At 45.7% G+C, this 19960-nt stretch overlaps 1 protein-coding gene across 4 annotated transcripts in view; it reads left to right on the top strand.

Moving 5' to 3' along the window:
- CHD6 (chromodomain helicase DNA binding protein 6) overlaps nucleotides 1-19960 on the top strand; it is a 194903-nt gene that overhangs the window by 56993 nt on the left and 117950 nt on the right. For all 4 annotated transcript variants that reach the window (XM_043884657.1, XM_043884655.1, XM_043884656.1 and 1 more), the window contains one exon: nucleotides 10131-10651. In XM_043884657.1, the coding sequence (XP_043740592.1) occupies nucleotides 10131-10651 (521 nt within the window). The remainder of the gene's footprint in view (nucleotides 1-10130; nucleotides 10652-19960) is intronic.

Raw genomic sequence — 19960 nt, 5'->3', positions numbered from 1 at the left:
TAAGACCTTTGATATGTCAGCTGGCTATTATGTAGCCTCAGTGAGATGGGTTTTCATTTAGACCTCATAGTCAGTGTTGATGGCTAGTGCAGGGTTCTTACGTAAAAGTTAGGGGGGGTGGAGAAGCAAGTTAATTAAGTGGAGCAGTTGCTGCCGCTTCTCTTCCAGGTACTGGTGATAGGCTATACAGATGCCTGAACTGCAAGATGCTGCCAAGCATGAAAATAGAAAAAAAACCTTCCCGCCAAAGCAATCCACAGGCTCACAAACTGCTCTTTGGACATACCTTAGCATATCCTCACTTTTGTCACTGCCCTGATTCATCTTGTGCTCTGAAACGTGCCTGAGAGCTCAGAGCAGAGGGACTGTGCAGGAACACTGGCTGCATGAGGTGTGACAGGTGAGACTGTGAGGATGGAGCCTGAAGAAGGGGAGACTTGGAAGGATGTTGGAGAGAAGAGGCAACTGCGTCTGTCTGTCTCGTCTGTGGGTGTGTGTGGACACGTGTGCAGAGTCCCAGGTGGGCAGGCTATAGCTCCAGCTGAAGAAGACAGTCCTGAGAGGTTGAGCCGCTCAGCTGCGGCCTGCGCCTTGAGGGCAGTAAGCTCCCCGCCCCTGCAGAGGCTGGAGAGCCGCTTGCTTGGGTGTCAGAGACCGGGAGATGGGAGCCTGGGCTAGATGGCCTCCGAGGTCCAGCCTCACTAGAATCCTAGGGTTTGCTGTGTATGGTGTTTATCTCTTGGTACCAGAATAAAAGTATTTTAAGCAGATAAAATTTTTAATTAAAATATATAATTATATATTACATGGTGGTTCTTTCAGCTCATGTTGCTGATGTCACTCAGTCTGTCACTAGCTGAGACAGACACAAAGCAACTTTTTAAAAACAGAAATAAGCTGCTGAGTTTTAAATTCTATGAATAAAGTGATGCTGAATCTGTTTACGTGTAGGAAACACTGGAATAAAGACGACCACGTTTCAACAGTGAATAGCATTGCCTCGTCTCCTTTCCTGACCACAGGAGTCTGGGAAGCTCTGGTAATGAGGCCTTGGGCCAACATCAAAGTGGCGACGAAAGATCTCGGATCTGTGACTTTTGGCAACTGTCGATATGGCTGCAGAGAATTGCCTTCCTCTATTTAACTGGGCTTCACTCGGGAAAACTAGCCCAAAGCTGGTGTTCTTAGTGTTATGAGAAGAGGCAGGAGTAACAGCAGTGAACTTCTTCTGCTGTTGATACGGTTTATAGTCTTCTCGTCAACTCACTGTCTGATGTCTTAGTTCATCCTTTTACCACTGACACAGTTTATAGTCTTCTCATCAACTCACTGTCTGATGTCTTAGTTAGTTCATCCTTTTACCACTGATATGGTTTTGGAGAAATTTTGCAAGTTTGGAGAAACTGTATAACACTTAGTGACCAAGGATCAAAAGTTCTCATTTGCAGAGGGAAAAGGAAATACAGTACCCAGTGCTAGCAAGATTCGTCCTTAGGATGGTGGTTGTAGGTCTTCTGGTAGCTGCCAAGTGCATATTAGATTTTTTTTAACCCTTATCTTGGGGTCCTTCTGGGTAGTGTTGAAAAGTCCGAGGTTTTTTTTTTTGTTTGTTTTTTAATTAAAAAAAAATTTTTTTTTTAATCTTTAAATTTTTAAAATTTAATCTGCAACCTTCTGCTAGATTGATTCTTCATGTATTCTCCCATTCTTTTCTGGGAAACAAATGGATTTGTAAAGAGATGGATAGAAGAGGAAAGAGTTAACGGTTTTCTGGGGAAAGGTTGGGGAGATAGTGGTGGTGCTGGGGAGTGGATGATGGAGATAAAGTGGAGGTGCTTAGAGATTCTTGCTGATTCTGCTTCTAAGTTTGGTGTATCCAGAGCATGAGACAGCATCGTGAAGGAGTCAAGAGCAGTGGCTCTTAAAGCCAAGCATCAAACCTGGTCTCAGATCGCAGCTCTGCTGCTCACTGGCTGTGTGACTTGGGCGAGTTATTTAACTTCTCTGAGCTTCTCTAGAAAATGAAGTTGTAGTTGGAACCATAATATACTTCCTCTTAGACCTGTTTTGAGACATAATCTGTTTGAGAATACTCAGTCCTTAGTAAAATCAGGTATTATTACGATCTTTGCTAGCATCTATTTTATCCTTCAGATATAAAAACAGTGCTGAATACTCAAGAGTAGCTATGACTAAGATATAGGAAAAGCACCATTCCCTGTCCACACATGCAGTATTCCTGACTCTAGGCCCTGGTCTTTCTGGGCTTTGGTACATGGCAGTGCTGTTGACCAGAGTTCGCTGAAGTTCTGGGCTCAGAGGCCCTGGTAGCCCAAGCCTACAGTGAAATTCCAGGTGGGTCAGAAAGGAAGAGGAAGGAAATTAGTCTTATTTTTCTGTATTTGTTGACCTACTTGGTTTAGAAGATGCCACAAAAACATTTTAGAAGAGGCCTGCCCTAGCCTCGGATGAAGCAAACATCATTCCACTTTGACAGATTTAGAGAATTGAATCACTTTGAGCTTTTGGTTTGTCCATAAAGGCCATAGTTGTTTAGAAATAAAACTCATAGTTTCTAGAAACAACACTTGTTAACAAACAGGCACTTATCAAATAATTTCCCCCTCTCTTACTCTTTTCCTGTTAGCATCTAAATTTGATAATCTGCCTGCTCCCCTGCCCCATTTTCGTTATTGCCTGGAATGACAAGGTTTAGGTTAACTTCACCTAAAGATATATTTAGAGATGTCGACTTTCTAAGATTCCTGGAACATTGTAAGATAAAAACCCAACACCACCCTGTACCCTGTTTTAATGTGGAAATAGAGGTGGGGACCAGGAATGACCAGCTTTGGGGCTTTGGGGTGGACAGGTTTTGTAGAAATGACATCACCAGTTGTGTTGATCACTCTTCAGTTCTTAGCTTACTTGCTCCTCGGCAGCATTTGACACCTGTGATCATTCTGTCCTAAAATGCGCTCATCCTCAGGTTTCTGTGAAGCTGCACTTTCTTGCCCTTTTCCCCCTACATCACTGACCTGATGCTCCCTCTCACGCGGTGTGTAGGTTCTTCCCCTCTGGGAACCATAAGCATTAATGTTCCTTGGGTTAGGTCCTGCTCCCTCTTCTCTCTCCACCCATTCTTACTGGACAGTCCAGTGTACTCTTCTGGACATTTCCCTTGGAAAGTATATCCAAGAGCCTCCTGGACACCTGCATCTACCTTACATACCTAAGGTTTCCACCTTAGATCCATGAAACTGAACTCTTCCCCTGGCGCTAACCGGCTGTGACTGTGGGAGAAGGGACAGGATGGAAGTGGCTGCTTTACCGCCCAGAGCACGGGACTCTTAGGTGCAGAAGGACTGGATATGCTGAATGCAGGGGGAAGACTCAAGGAGCACAGAGGGGACACACACACACACACACACTTCCTCTCTCTCTCTCTCTCTCTCTCTCTCTCTCTCTGATACATACACACACACTCACTCACTCACCCTGCCTCTCTGATACTCGCTCCTCAGATGAATATGCTGAATGCAGGGGGAAGACTCAAGGGGCACAGAGGGGCACACACACACACACTTCCTCTCTCTCTGATACATACACACTCACTCACGCACTCACCCTGCCTCTCTGATACTCTCACCCCTCAGATGAATATGCTGAATGCAGGGGAAAACTCAGCACAGAGGGGACACGCACACACTGACACTCTCCCTCCTCAGATGAGTCTTGCTATCTCAGCACAAATCTTTGTGCTGAATGATGAGCGTCCCAGTGCAACTGCAGTATCAAAAGGCAAGGCCATGTGGGGTTTTCTGTCTTTACTGTACTCCACAGTCAGGTAACTATGACAAATACTCTTTCAGATGAAACAGAAGGCAAAAATATCAGACAATTCTAATTTTAATCGGGAAGTAGGTTTGCCACCTGAAATGTCCACAGACCCAACTTGTTAATAGGAGCAATTACTTCTTATTTTGTATTTTAATTTTTTTATTTGGACTTAAAAAAAAAAGACAGGTCTCAAACTTAGTTAAGCTTTTCTGCTTAATTTTATATTTAACTGATTTCTTTAGATTAAGTAAGTCTGCACATAGAGCATGGGCTTCCTTGGTGGCTCAGTGGTAAAGAATCCTGCCTGCCAATGCAGGAGATGTGGGTTCGATCCCTGGGTGGGGAAGATATCCTGGAGAAGGAAATGGCAGCCCACTCCAGTATTCTTGCCTGGGAAATCCCGTGGATGGAGGAGCCTGGTACGCCGCAGTCCGTGGGGTTGCAAAAGAGTTGACTAAACAGCACCACATAGAACACTTTCTTCTCCCGGGCGAATGTGGGAGGCCCTGAAGCAGACTGACAGCAAGGCCCCACGGGGCCGCTCACTGCCGGGTTGAAGCTGGAGGAAGAGCTTCTGGGCCTTCCTGGGTGTGCAGAGGCCCGCCCAGCCCCAGGGCAGAGAGCACTGTGCCCTGCACCCAGTCAGATGTCATCGTGAGCTGGCACCTCTCGTAGGCTGCCTTCGATTCCTGAAGCCTGATGACTTGGAGGAGCATGAATTGTCTGGCAAACAGTTTTTCCTGTTTATCATTCAAGTCTTTAACATTTTTCTGCTAAACATCCATATGAAAAGTTTGTGACAAATACCATGAAAGTATAATTCTCATTATTGAAAATCTAGATGTCTATTTTAAAAAAAAAGCAAATTTGCACAGGCTCAAATGACTGTTAACATTTTATTTTCTTCTGTTCTTCTGTACACAGATATTGTCATTTTTGCTTTCATGTACAATTTTGTAGACTTTTTTTCCTTTTTCTCAAATTGAAAATATTCATTTCACCCAGTAACCACATGTCTGAGTTTTACTATAAGCCACAAAAATGTTGGGGAACACCACAAAGTCACTGTCTTACAAAGTTTACCTTCTAATCATGGGAAACAGTTAAAGACAAATAGGTAAATAACTTTGAGAAAGTTTTAGGGAAAAGAAGTGAAACTTGGCCACAGTCTTATCTCCCAGACATAATGATGGTATGTGTCCTAAAATTTATTTTAAAAAGCTATTGTTGATATTGCATTTTTAAAAAATGAGATTATATATATATATATATTCCACCCCCCCCCCACATGTTGTGGACACTTTTTAAATGTCAGCTAGAACTTTGTTTAGTAATGGCTATGTAGTGTTATTCTATGTGAATGTGCTGTTAATTTAAGCATTTTCCTAAAGATTGACAAATAAGGTATTTATATTCTATTTATTTATTTGATTATGCTGCGTGGTTTGTGAGGTCTTGGTTCCCCTACCAGGGACTGAACCCAAGCAGTCTGGCAGTGAAAGCGCTGAGCTCCTAACCACTGGACTACCAGAGAATTCCCTGTGTTTACTTTTAAATAGGATATTTGTTTTTACTGTATTAAAAATCAATTCTGTATCAGATGTTCTTACATATAAACTTTGGAGTTTCTAAATGTTTCCCTTAGTTGATGTTCTCAAAGAGAAATTAACTCACTTAAAAGTATATCCATGATTAAAATTTTAGTATTTTTGCTACTCTCCCCTGCAAAAAGGCTTTCAATAGTTAACACTGGGGACTTCCTTGGTGGTCCAGTGGCTAAGACTCCATGCTTCCACTATAGGGAGCATGGGTTCAATCCCTGGTCAGGAAACTAAGATCCCATCTGCTGTGTGTTGCAGCCAAAAAAAAAAAGTTCATACTCCTGTTAGCAACATAGGAGAGGACCCTTGTCAGTATATCCTTATATTGAATTTTTTTAAAATGGGATATAATTCACATTCTATAAATTCCATATTTAAAACATGCAATTCCGTGGTTTTAGTCTGTCCACAGGATTGTGTAAAGATCACCACTATCTGATTCCAGAACATTTTCATCACCCCGAAAAGAACCTTATGCCTATTGCAGACACTACTTTTTTCTTTCCTCAACCCCTGGCAACCCCATACACCTTCCTTTATGTCTCCATGGATTTGCCTATGTTGGGGATTTGATGTAAGTGGAATGAGACAATATGTGGTCTTCTGTGCCTGGCTTCTTTCACTTAGCACAGTTTTTTCACGGTCTCTCCATTTTGTAGCATGGATGATTTTCTTGGAGTCTGTTTTGATTTTCAAGGACTTGAGTGATTCTTAAGGGGAACAACCCAGGTTTGTCCTTGGACCTCTGTCTGGGAACCTGTTTATCTAGATTCATATCTTTTAAGTGCCTTTTCCAGGAATATTGTAGATTGACAATTTTGAGTCCAAGAAATATGTTTTATTACTATCAGTGTGGTTTAGGAGTTAACATTGATGCGTGTTTTATCCATCTCTCTCAGCTTCATCCTGGCATCCCTAGATGCGTGATTCTGGTTAAGCTGTCAGTGTAATATAAAATGTTACTGTTCCTGTGGTCGGTCATCTGCCGTCTGTCCCTCTTAAGGCCATTTTCAAAAGGGGTAATTTAGTGCCTTTCTTGGTGGAAGCTGAAACAGAGACGTCATTTATACTTTTTTGCCTCCCTACCCCCCTCCGTGCCCCCGCTGACCTTGAGATACATGGAAGAAATATTTTTTGTCTTATATTTTTAATCCTCAGAAGATATCTTTTCCAGGCTCCCAACAAGGTCTTTTGAAAATAAAAAACAAGCATTTCTGAGGGATTATTGACTTGCAAGATTATAATTTTATATTTTTGCTTACTAATACCTGCCTTTTGGCATACTTCCCCCTTTTAAACACTGGTTGATTGTGCTCATGTCTTGGGTTTCCCTTCTCCCTCCAGGATGTCCCAGCTGTGCCACTGCCTAGGAATATATCTTGACAAACTGCCTTTTCTCTCTAAACCTCTTGACTTCCCTGGTGGCTCGGCGGTAAAGAATTAGTAAGAATTCGCCTGCCAGTGCAGGAGACGAGGGTTCAATTCCTGGGTTGGGAAGATCCCCTGGAGGAGGAAATGGCAACCCACTCCAGTATTCTTGCCTGCGAAATCCCATGGACAGAGGAGCCTGGAGGGCTACAGTCCATGGGGTCACAAGAGTCGGACACAGAGTTGGCAACTAAAGAACAACTCTAAATCTCAAGACAGATTATTTTCTCTGTAAATGGAGAGGTGGACTAGACAACTCTCTAGGATTCCCAGGAATGAGATTGCTAAGACATTAAGTAAGTACGTGTTTAGTTTTATAAAGAACCTGATCTTCTCCCAAAGCGATTGAGTACACCATCACATTTAGGGTTTCTGACCAAGTGTAGTTAATGCTTGTCTGGTGGTCTGCTTCCCTGGGGTGTCGTAGAAACCAACATTAGCTTTTGGCCAGAGGGTTCCAATCCAGGCTCCTTTGGCCTTTAGTTGTATGGCCTTGGGCACATTACTTAGCATCAATTAGTAATCTTCCGTTTCCCTTTATACAAAATAGACGTCATTGTGCTAATAAGCCTTCAGGGTTGTTGAAAAAGATTGGAGATGTCATGAAACATGCTTTGCGTAGTTCTGAGTATCTCCATTTGATGTGTGTTCAGTAGCTCTGGCTGCTGTTTCTGTTACTGCCTAATGATTGAATACCTGGGTACCACCACACCTGCCCGAGCTACCTGCTCAGCTTTCTGAAGAGCCCCCCAAAGAGAGACCTTAACGAGGTATGAACTGAGGAGAGGGTCTCACTTTGAGCTTCGGAGGACTGCCTTGGTAGCATTAGGCCTTCAGTGTGTTGTCTTTTAAAGCCTCTTTGAATAAACACCTGTGTGTCTCTGTCTTTTTCAGCATGTCCACCCTTGCATGCTAAGCAAAAACTTGTTCCCTGAGGGCTGAGTGTCCCAGACACAGAATTCAGTAACATCTCAGGGATGGTAGAGTGCTCATAGGATCCCAGCCTTAACTGGGTCCGTTACCGTACTCTTGAGTTTCTTGCTCTCTTTTCTTTCTTTCTTTCTCTTCCTTTTCTTCTCTTTCTTCCTCCCTCCCTACTTTTTTTTTTTGTCTTTTTATTGTGGTAGAAAACACATAAGATTTACCATCTAAATCACTTCCTTACATTTGATTGATTTAAATTTCTTTTAAGTTTAGTTAGCTTTTTCCTAAACCATCTTAAGTACTGAATCAGCAGTGGGGTAGTCACACTGGATTGTCCCCCTACCTCACCCCCCTAAGTAGTGAGTCCTGCCAGAATGACCAGTTCCCTCTGGATTTAGGCTTGTTTATGACGCTGAACTGTGTTTATGATAAAAATCCAGAAGAATCCTCCTTTGCTTTCATCATCTTCTCCTGGGATTCTCAGTGTTGTGTTTGGGAATAGCAGGCTTTGAAAGGGAGCTGGGCAGAACGAAAGGGAAAGAAGCAGCTGGGCTTTGCACCCCGTCACTCCCAGGGTGGGCCAGGAAGTCTGAGCAGAGACGGGGTGACCAGGAGGCCAGAGGGAAACCACACCACCTGGCAAGCGTCTGTGCCCTGCGGCACAGGCCAGGCCTCCCGTTAAGAGAGCAGGCGACTCCCAAATGGGGCCGATGCTACGCTGTCATCCAGTGGTGACTGTGACCGTCCTCCTAGAAAGCCTGCTTGTCTCTTCCAGCTCCTCCGTAAGTTATTTCATTTCCTGAAACTAGCACCCATGTTATTGTCACATTACTGGCAACCTTAGCGTGGTTATGAAATGACAGATGTTCTCTGTGACACCACACCTGAAAATATGAGACATAACTTCTGCTTCGAAAGGGATGTTTCCTTAAAAGTGGTGTTAGGAGGCTGCACGTTTATTTGGCAGTGCTCCAAATCAGCTTTGAAATTGTCCTTTTTAGGGCTGCCTTCAGCACCTGTGACACTTACTTTCTAAAGGCATCTGTTACAGTAGAGCATGCTCCCATACAGTTACTGACTTGTTTATAAGTGGCCAAAGGTTATCATTGGCAGGCTTCCCTGGTGGCTCAGCTAGTGAAGAATCTGCCTGCAATACAGGAGACCTGGGTTCGATTCTTGGGTCTGGAAGATCCCCTGGAGAAGGGATGGGCTACCCACTCCACTATTCTTGGGCTTCCCTTGTGGCTCAGCTGGTAAAGAATCCACCTGCAATGCTGGAGACCTGGGTTTGATCCTGGGTTGGGAAGATTGTCTGGAGAAGGGAAAGGCTACCCACTCCAGTATTCTGGCCTGGAGAATTCCATGGACTGTATAGTCCATGGGGTCACAAAGAGTCGGACATGACTGTGCAACTTTCACTTTCAAAGGTGTATCTGGTGCTGAGTCTGGTGACAAAGTTAAGATGATCATACAGAACACTATTTTAAGTTAAAAAGAAAAGGTGCAGTCTTGAGTGACCAGATGTTCTTGTTTGAAAACCAAACCATCTGAATGTTGATGCTGCTTGATGATACGTGAGAGCGAAGATTGGGGGAAATAAATAAATCTCACACATTGAGCTTGACCCTACATCCTTACCACCCTGCTGACATCAGCTGTACCCAGGAGCACACTTGAACAGTACCTTTGTATATCGGCATGATAAACACCACTCTGGGTCAGAGCGGCATGCCCAGGATTCATGTCTGCTAGTGGCCTCTACGGCTTCCCTGGTGGCTCAGATGGTAAAGAATCTGCCTGCATTGCCGGAGGCCTGGGTTTGATCCCTGGGTTGGGAAGATCCCCTGTAGGAGGGCATGGCAACCCACTCCAGTAGTCTTGCCTGGAGAATGCCCATAGATGGAGGAGCCCGGCAGGTTACAGTCCACAGGGTCACAAAGAGTCGGCCACGGCTGAGCAATTAAGCATGGTGGCATCTGCAGGTGTTTTGTGGGAGGCCATTGCTGTTGCCGGTTCTAGACATGTAGCTGAAACAGGTGTTCCAGATTTCTGCACAAAACATGGAAAGCCTTCAGATCTTTGCATACACATTTCCTACATAATATGCTAACAACAACTTGGTCCACCAGGACCCTGCTCCACACAAGCAGAGGCAAATATTTTCAATAAATCGTCCTGTTTGCTGCTCTATCCCTGTGGCTGAGCAGAGGAGGAACTGCCATGTTTTAGGCGCTCAGGAGATGCCGAACAGATCCATGCATTCACCGTTGACATCACTGTTTGTGTGAAGCTTGCAGTGGAAGAATAACCATGCTTGTCTCTCTCTCTCTCTTGCAGTTGTCAAGTCTAAAAGTTCCGAATCACTCCCCAATGTCTGATGCCTCTGTCAATTTTGACTACACATCCCCCTCCCCGTTTGACCACAGCACTGACCAGGAGGAGAAAATTGAAGATGTCGCCAGTCACTGTCCAGCCCAGAAGGACCTGTACGCTGTTGAAGAGGAGGCTGGGCCCCTTTTTCCCAGGAAAACGGCGTCCCATAACGGTATGGAGGACAGTGGTGGAGGAGGTACAGGCGTGAAGAAGAAACGCAAGAAAAAGGATCCAGGGGAGCAGGAAGGGGCAGCAAAGGGAAGCAAGGACAGGGAGCCCAAGCCAAAGAGGAAGCGCGAGCCCAGAGAGCTGAAGGAGCCCAGGAAGGCCAAGGAGCCCAGGAAGGCCAAGGAGCCCAGGGAGCCCAAGCAGAAGGACGGCGCCAAGAAGGCGCGGAAGCCCCGCGAGGCCTCGGGCCCCAGGGAGGCCAAAGAGAAGAGGGGCGGCCCTGACTCTGCGGCCAGGACGAAGTCCAGGAAGGCCAGGTGCGTCCCCTTCTTCCCACCCCCGGCCCTGGGCTCTGCGTCCATGGCTTGGCTGGCCTTGGCCAGGCTCCAGCCCCTGGACAGAGCTTCCCCACTTTGAGCCAAAGTAAGCCACCTCCTCAGCTCCTGAGGAGAGGAAGATAGCCTTAATTAATACTGTGCCTGCCATTTCTTGCCATCTCCTGTGGATTAAGAAGAATTAAAGTGTGTGAGCACACGCAGGGTGTCGGGGAAGGGGCGTCACAGGTGTGTATGGGATGGACAGTGATTCAGGGAGCCGCAGCCGTGTAGACAGCAGAGGGGCAGCTGTCAGGGGTGAGGGGTGCACAGTCCCGGGGTGTGTGCTGGGGGTCCGGGAGAGCCAGGGCTGTGTGCAGAGCTCCAGACAGAAGGGCTCCCTAGGCTGCGAGCTGTCAGTGCCGGCGCGTTCCTGGTCCGTGTCTCATTCGGCGTATAGCGCGGTGCCTGACATGTCAGCAGGTGCTCAGGAAATGGTGAGTCAGGGAGACCAGAGGCGATAGACCACAGTGACCCGTGTAGAGAGCTGTCTAGAGAAAAGAGGGCGTGGGGACGCATTGGCTGCAGGAGGTGACCACGGGGGCCCTGGCTAGAGATCCTGTCAGGATCCAAACATACTCTTTATTCAGGGAGCTAAATATTTGTCATCGCTGTACAAAAGTGGGCTTCCCAGGTGGCTCAGTGGGTAAAGAATCCTCCTGCCGTGCAGGAGTCATGACTTCGATTCCTGGGTCGGGAAGATCCCCAGGAGGAGGCACGGCAGCCCACTCCAGCATTCTTGCCTGGAGAACCCCGTGGACAGAGGAGCCTGGCGGGCTGCAGTCCCTGGGGCCGCAAAGAGTCGGACACGAATGAGCGACTGAGCACGCATGCATACAAATGTGATGTCTTTTGTTCTGTCTCTTTCTAAATTCTTGGTGGAAAATATTTAAACTCTCTGAGGTCATACAGAACTCCTCTGTATTTAAGGGGAATTTAAGTTCTAAGTGCCGAGGCAGAGTATAGACCGGGAGCACCCATAAAAGGTGCAGAAATTGATTCAGTTGCTAACAGGATTTAAACTAATGGGGGCATCAGTCCTGTACAGGGTCAGGCATAGAGGAAATAGTTTTAAAGAGAGAAAGCATTTTAGAATGCCTTGTACCACAACTCTGAATTTATTTTATGGTTCGGTTCATTTTCAGAAGGACAGTCTGTTGGGACCAGATGGGTAATTGTCTAATCCAAGTTAAAGCTGCCTTATAATATTCACTCCCTTCTGCCTGGCAGGGGATTTTACCTTTTGTTTATCACAGAGGCTTGGGTGGGATCCCGGGAATGTAGTTCACAGCAAATGGACATAAACTAACCTCCCCAGAAGGTCAAGAGAAGTCAGTAAAATCAGGAGTCTGACTAATGAGCAACTTGTGTGTGTGTGCAGTTATGTCTGACTCTTTGCGAGCTCGTGGACTGTGGCCCACCAGGCTCCTCTGTCCATGGGATTTCCCAGGCAAGAATACTAGAGTGGGTTGCCATTTCCTCCGCCAAAGAATCTACCCAATCCCGGGATCAAACCTGAGTCTCCTGCATCTCCTGCATTGCAGGCGGATTTTTTTTTACCACTGAGCCACCTCAGAAGCCCATTGAACCACTTTCTCAGTGAACCTAGTACACACAGGCTCATCTCTGATGTGGGTGGGGTAGCTTGTGTGGAGGGTGTCCGAGTCGAGTTTCTATCTTCTGCCAGTAACTTCCAAATTGTTTTGGAGTAGCTGAAGTGGTTCTGCAGGGTAGCTGCGTGAAAAGGGAGACTCAGACATGAGCTAGTCGTGTGACTGATTTGGTTATTACAGGAAACAACGAAGAATTCTCCAGGGTGATGTTTTAGAATAAAGGCCATCAGGGGAAGGTCTGAGAGCTCTAATAAGGAGTTTGGTTTGTGTCTAGAAGGCAAGAGAAAGTCAGAGGTATCTGGGCTCACTTTAGTTACTAGTCTCTGGTGCTTGTAATTTTATCAACTTCTTAAAGGAATTCATGTTTACTTTGTGTGAGACAGGCAACAAGTATATAGACATTGTCATAGATTCTATTTGGGGCAATAGGAGGAGGAGACATTTCACAAAGCAAGTTGTGTGCTAAGTCATAGCTGACTCTGTTCGACTCTTTGAACTATAGTCTGCCAGGCCCTTCTGTCCATGGGATTTCCCAGGCAAGAATACTGGAGAGTTGCCATTCCCTCCTCCAGGGAATCTTCCCGGTCCAGGGATCAAACCTGCATCACCTACATTGCAGGAAGATTCTTTACCACTGAACCATCAGGGAAGACAAAGCAAGGTTGGGTGTCAGATGTATTCATAGCAGTGTTAAGGGAATTGATTTTTACCTAATGAGGCTGTATAAAATATAGGTGAGTTGGATAAGTGCTTCTGAGTCTGCTGAGAAGACAGCAGATGCTCTTGAGGTTTAGAAATCCAGAAGACACCCTCTGAGAAGATGCTGACAAGTTGGGCTGGTTATACCTTTAGAAATGTGCACAAGATCCATGAGGCTTTCCACCTCCCTTGGTGTGGGAGCAGTGGAAGATTGACCAGTAGATATCACAGAATTCCTCCATGTAGCCCAGGTCCAGTTCTGGACTGTTGAGCCTTTCTGTCCTTTTTATATTTGTAAAGCTGCTTCGGCTCCTTTAACTTACAACACCACTAGTCAGCAGAGGCAGTTCTAGTTCTAAAAGGACATTAATTGATAAAAAAAAAAATGTCTTGATAATTAAGTCATACGTTTTGTGTTCTTTGATTTACTCTCTGGCAGATTGGCTTAAGTACATGTTTTGATTTGAGCCTTTATTGATTAGCCCCTGGATCGCACTTCGAGCTTACAGATGATTCAAGGGACATTTGGATTGTTGGAGGAGCTTCACAGCTGATTTAAGGGCTTCCGATCTTTTCTTCCTTTAGTCCGTCTTGCCAGCTGCCGCCTGGCTTGTCTTTTCTGAAGCCCCACTGTTACCTCATTTTTTGTGTTTATAGTTGGCGGTGGTGGTCAATCAAACCCCCTCTTCCCTCTCTCCATTCCAGATCAGCGGGGAACCCGTCCACAGAGATGGAGATGGAGTTAGCAGCTCTATGACTGATGGGCCGACTTGAAACACTTGCAGCGGCTTGCGGCCAGAATCGGGCTTCTTGTTATGCCCTCAGTCGAGTTCACCCACCAGCACTGCAGGCACGGCCCTGCAGAGGGAGGACTCTGGGCAGTGGATGCTTTATTCGTCCCCTCAGTCTCTCCAGTCCCATAGGTCCCCATCAGAGAAGGTCAGGCAAGTGAGAGGAGTTATAAGAAGGGATAAAGTATGTTTCCTGTATCATTCCCTCCTCGGGAACAGGGAAGCCTGAAGACATGGGGACAGGGAAGTGGGATTCCCTCTAACAGGTGCACCTACTCAGACACTTCTGATTGTTCCCTCTGCCTCCAGCATAGAATCCAGGCTCCTTTGTTCCCCAAACCCTTTGGGGTCTGACCTCTCCTTGCCACCTGGTCTCTGACAGCAGACCTTTCCAGCTAGATTGACCTCATTAGGCCTTTATGAAATTTTTTAAAATTGTATTTTTTTATTTTTGACTGCACTGGATCTTTACTGCCCTGAGCGTGGGCTTTCTCTGGTTTTGGCGAGTGGGGGCTACTCCTTGTTGGGGTTTGGGGTGTCTCATTGCAGTGGCTTCAGTAGCTGCCGCACACCGGCTCGTAGTTGTGCTGCACGGGCTTCGTTACTCTGAGGCACGTGGCGTTTTCTCGGGCCAGGGATGCACGTGGCGTTTTCTCGGGCCAGGGATGGAGCCTGTGTCCCCTGCATTGGCAGGCAGATTCTTAACCACTGGACCACCAGGGAAGTCCTCATAGGCCCTTAAATGAGGTACATGGTTCCTTCCCCCTCTGGACCACTCTTCAACATTATGCCCTTGGTCCTCCTCTCAATCTCATCCCTCTCAGTATCCCCAAGTCCTTCCCGTTCTTCAGCTCTGAGCTCACATCCCGCCCAGTTCCTGCACAGAGTTCCCACACCTGGTGCTAGAGCATCCCATCCCACAGCTCTCGGGGACTCACTGGCATCACAAATCAAGAGTTTTGGACCTTGAATAAAATACATCTAGTGCAGCCCTGCCTCATTGCTGGCCAGGGAAACAGAGACCCGCAGAGAAGTGACTTGTTTGCAAGGGTGTGTCATAAACTCAGACGTCCTGACTCCCAGTCCCGTACACTAACCTCTGCCGTAGGCTGTCTCTTAGTCATAACCTGGAATTTTCATGTATGTATGTGTCTCCTCAACAGAAGTGAAGTGCCCAAGGTCAGGACCACCACGCTTTCTGTCTTCTGCGTCCCCGAGGTTGTCAGTTCAGTGCAGTCACTCAGTCCTGTCCAACTGTTCTCGACCCCATAGGCCGCAGTATGCTAGGCCTCCCTGTCCATCACCAACTCCCGGAGTTTACTCAGACTCATTTCCGTTGAGTCGATGATGCCATCCAACCATCTCATCCTCTGTCGTCCCCTTCTCCTCCTGCCCTCAATCTTTCCCAGCATCAGGGTCTTTTCCAGTGAGTCAGTTCTTCGCATCAGGTGGCCACAGAATTGGAATTTCACCTTTAGCATCAGTCCTTCCAGTGAATATTCAGGACTGATTTCCTTTAGGATGGACTGGTTGAATCTCCTTGCAGTCCAAGGGACTCTCAAGAGTCTTCTCCAACACCACAGTTCAAAAGCATCAATTCTTCGGTGCTCAGCTTTCTTTATAGTCCAACTCTCACATCCATACATGACTACTGGACAAAGTGTAGCTTTAGCTGGACAGACCTTTGTTGGCAAGGTAGTGTCTCTGCTTTTTAATATGCTGTCTAGGTTGGTCATAACTTTTCTTCCAAGGAGTAAACATCTTTTAATTTCATGGCTGCAGTCACCATCTGCAGTGATTTTGGAGCCCCAAAAAATAAAGTTTGTCACTGTTTCCGCTGTTTCCCCATCTATTTGCCATGAAGTGATGGGACCAGATGTCATGATCTTAGTTTTCTGAATGTTGAGTTTTAAGCCAACTTTTTCACTCTCCTCTTTCACTTTCATCAAGAGGCTCTTTAGTTCCTCTTCACTTTGTGCCATAAGGGTGGTGTCACCTGCATATCTGAGGTTATTGATATTTCTCCTGGCAATCTTGATTCCAGCTTGTGCTTCATCCACCCCAGCGTTTCTCATGATGTACTCTGCATATAAGTTAAATAAAGCAGAGTGACAATATACAGCCTTGATTTTCTTTTTATATATAATTTTTTAAATTAATTATTGGGCTGCACTGAGTCTTCGTTTCTGCGCACGGGCTTTCTCTAGTTGTGACAAGCAGGGACTACTCTCTAGCTGCAGTACACAGCCGAGGTTGTCAACAGAGAGGTCTGTCAGGTTGTCGGACACCTAGAAAGGGGTGTGTGTGTTTGTGTAGTTTATATATTATTTTAAAGTATTACATATATATATAGTGTAATTGTTTTCTTAGAACAAATGGTTAGAGCTCTTCTCCCAAAAACAGGAGCCATATAAGTTACGGTACAGTCACTCCCATTGTTAAATAACAGTAGGTAGTTATAATTAAATATTTTAATCCCATAAATTTTATTATTTTAGGAATGAAAACTTCAAAGTAATTTGTCCAAGACACCAAACTAATGAGCAGCACTGTCAGGATTTGGCACCAGGCTCCCCTGACCACAAAACCCACTTTGTTCTTTGCAGCTTTGCGCCTCTTTTGCCTTGCTAGGAAAGATTGCAGTGGATACTAGTGGGGAGATCCCAGTGTCAGAGAAACTGGTTTTTACTTGTAGGAGACGGCCCCTCTTCTTCAGAATTTCAGTTTGTACCTTGATAGGATCCTCTCAGGGACAAAGATGACCCCAACCTTCTCCTGTTCTATTTATCTTTGCATTTGAGGCAGCAGATAATTGAACACAGTTTTTCTCCTCAACAGATGATAGAGTCTAGCAAATTTTCCTTTTCAAGGATGATAATTAATAGTGACTAATATTCACTTATTGCTTAGGGGATAAAAACAATTCAGGTAGCAGGAGCCTTTAAAAAAACAAAACCTACTGTCTCTTCCTTTATCTGCAAGCTACCTTGGAGTGTGAGCCTAGTTCACTCCTTTATTATATAAAACTTAAGCAGGAAAGCTCCTCCAGGAAGCTGATTTAGATTCTCTGTCATTTCCCTGACTCTGAAATTTAAATTTCACCAGTACAGTTTGCTTTTTTAAAATTATAGTACCTTTCCTAATGAGAACGGGGCCGCTGGCATGAGAAGACACACAGAGATACAAATACTCTTAGAAACACACACACAAACCTGTGCATACGTGGACACCCATGGCCTGCACAGCTGCAGCGTGGGACTCAGAGGTAGGCAGGTTTTCTGGGTCAGGTAATATTGATAAGGGCTTTGGGAAAATGCTTTGAGATTAGAAAAGCCAGCTCATCAGGCAGGTCAGATTTTTACCAGTTGAGAAAGAAATTTCTCACTGAGCAACATCACATGATGTTATGGATACTGTCCTCAATGTTTTTTTTTTTTTTTTGCATCAAACACTTCTGCGTGCCTATGAATTTCATATTTTCTTTCTTGAAAACGGCCTTTAGTAGAAGTCAGCTTCATGGCATTAAAGGGCAGCTTGGTGAGCAGGAAAGACGAGCAGTTCCAGTGTGTATGAAGCCGTTGGGCCCTACTTAGTATCCAGGGAACATCTGAGGGGAAGGCTCATGGCCATTTGAGTTGCCCTTGCAAACCGGGAGCCAAGTGCTTTGACAGACAGGGAGGTCGCATTTGTAAGCCAGGGTCTTGAGTGTTGGTGTCCATGTTGCTGGTTGAGGGCAGAGCATATACGTTTTGGAATTTCCACACATATCAGAGCTGGAACTGGTTTATATTCTCTCTCAAAAGTCAAGAAATGAATCTGTGTGCTGGTGTAAGTGAAGGGCTATGTGGTATCTGCTAGGAATGAAAAAGCCGAAATGATGAAATGAATACTCTGACTAGTCCTAATTAGTGTGCTCAGCTTTTTACCCCCATTTGTTTGGATCTGTCAACCCACAGCAGATTTTTATCCCAAATCCAATAACTTTGATAACATCCTGGGAGAAAGGTTTTACGTTTTCTGATTTTTTTTCTTTGATGCTTGCTTTGAAAAAGGTAAGCCCCAAACCTTCTGATTATATAACTGTTTGAGCTGTGAGTCAGCTGAGAACTGTGATGAGGAGGGGTAATAAAATTCAACCGGGTCAGCTCTGCCTCACTGCTTGAAGGTCGATCACCTGTCTTTGTTTAGAGTGCAGATGTTACTGACGCTGAACTTAGGTTCAAGAGAGTTCATTGACAGGATTCTTTTTGTTGGGAGACTTGTTTTTACATTCTGATCATTTTATTAGGAGAAAGAAGATAAATATAAGGACATAAATGAGTTCTGAGTAGACACCCTCTGCTTAGAACCCACTAGGCTTTCTGTTAAGTAGGGAAGAAAACTAAATGGTAATGTCAGAGACCCACCTCTGAAGCTCTGGACTAAGTCTCTGTTCCTATCTTTGTAAGAGCTCCTGGAGTGCTTATTCTGTAATTCTTAGGATTTTCTTTTCATATATAATTTTTAGAATTAATTAATTGGGCTGCACTGGGTCTTCATTTCTGCGCTCGGGCTTTCTCTAGTTGGGACGAGCAGGGACTGCTCTCCAGCTGCGGTGCATGGGCTTCTCACTGCGGTGGTTTCTCTTGTTGCAGAGCATGGGCTTCAGGGTGCATGGGCTCACTGGTTGCAGCATGTGAGCTCAGATGTTGTGGGGCATGGGATTAGTGGCTCCACAGCACGTGACGTCTTAGTTCCTAGACCAGGGATCGAACCCGTGTCCCCTGCGTTGACAGGTGGATTCTTAACCACTGGACCACCAGAGAAGTCCCCTCAGAGCTTTCTGAATTAGGGTCTGGGGTATAGGAAACCTTTACTCGGTCCACAAGGAAACAGTTACTAAACAGTAATGCTAGATGAATACCTGCTCCTTTATTTATCCAGTATGTATGTATTACCTCCTGCATACCTTGCTTCGCTAGTGAGCGCTTCTGTTGGGAATGGGACAGTGGAGGAAGGAAGATGCCTCAGAGGTATCTCTGAGCCTTGCCATCGAGGGACTTTCACAAGTTAGAGAAACAGCCTTGCAGGTGTTCCCAAAACAGGCAAAAGTATAAACAAATGAAAGAAACTAATATATAGAATAGCCGAAAGGATTTAGAGAATTAAGAGTATTTCAGGGAGTTCCTTGGTGGCATGGTGGTTAGAATTCTGTGCTTTCACGTCCATGGCCTCAGTTCAGTCCCCACTGAGGGAACTGGCATCCCACAAGCCAAAAAAAAAGTGTTTCAGTTCTGGTCTAGGGAGTCCCTTGAAAGAGTACTGTGTTATTAAAGCAATTGAGCCAGTTATTAAAGGAATTAATAGACGAGAAAAGACTTAGAGCAATGTGATGTTTAAATAACCATTCTTTGGGGGATTTCCAGTTTTAAAATGGTAGATCAAGCATGCTGTTATTTTCCCTTCTTCACCAGATTTTCACTTAATGAAATGACAGGAAGAACAGAAGGGAATAAATTCTTCAAAGATGGGAGGTGTTAGGAAGTTCCGAATGTGGGGGGCCCCTGGTCGCGTGTTGATGGGTGAATGCCGTGGAGGATGTCCCCGCTCAGAGCACATGCAGGAGCCGTGTCTGCAGCAGAGGTGGAAGTACTTCCCCCTCATGGTGGCCCCGGCAGCCCTGGAGAGGGGCCGGGACTGGAAGTGGCGGGTCGGGGACCATCTGCAAGAGTGACTTCGTGATCTGGCAGCTCCAGGCTGAAGTCAGACAGTTATTCTAAAGATGCTGAGCAGCTTGCTCTGGAAGCGGGTCTAGGCTCCAGTTGGGAAGACTGACGTCCACAGGAAGAGGGCACAGGAGCCCAGGTTTCTCTGCCTTTCCCTGCCCAAACCCCTGAAAGGGGGAGAGAGGGGCAGCCCCTTGTGTATGCAGAGTCCCAGGTCAGGCCTCCCATTCAGGGGTGAGGCTTGCTGGAGAAAGTGACTTAACTCAGCTGCAGGGAGCCTCACCGGCCCCTGTGTTATCACCCTCCTTCACGTTAAATATTAGTCGGCCCCCAGAGATCCCCGGACCATAAGGAGAAGCAGCAGAGCAGCAGGAAAAAGAGGAATGACCAGGATAGCTGTCCTCAGAAAAAACAGTTCAAGGCAGAGAAGTCATAAAGATTTTA

The sequence above is a fragment of the Cervus elaphus genome, chromosome 23, assembly GCF_910594005.1.
Source record: "Cervus elaphus chromosome 23, mCerEla1.1, whole genome shotgun sequence".
In the NCBI taxonomy this organism is placed as follows: domain Eukaryota; kingdom Metazoa; phylum Chordata; class Mammalia; order Artiodactyla; family Cervidae; genus Cervus; species Cervus elaphus.
Note: the sequence above shows the minus strand (reverse complement) of the source record. Positions and strands in the feature narration are given on the sequence as shown.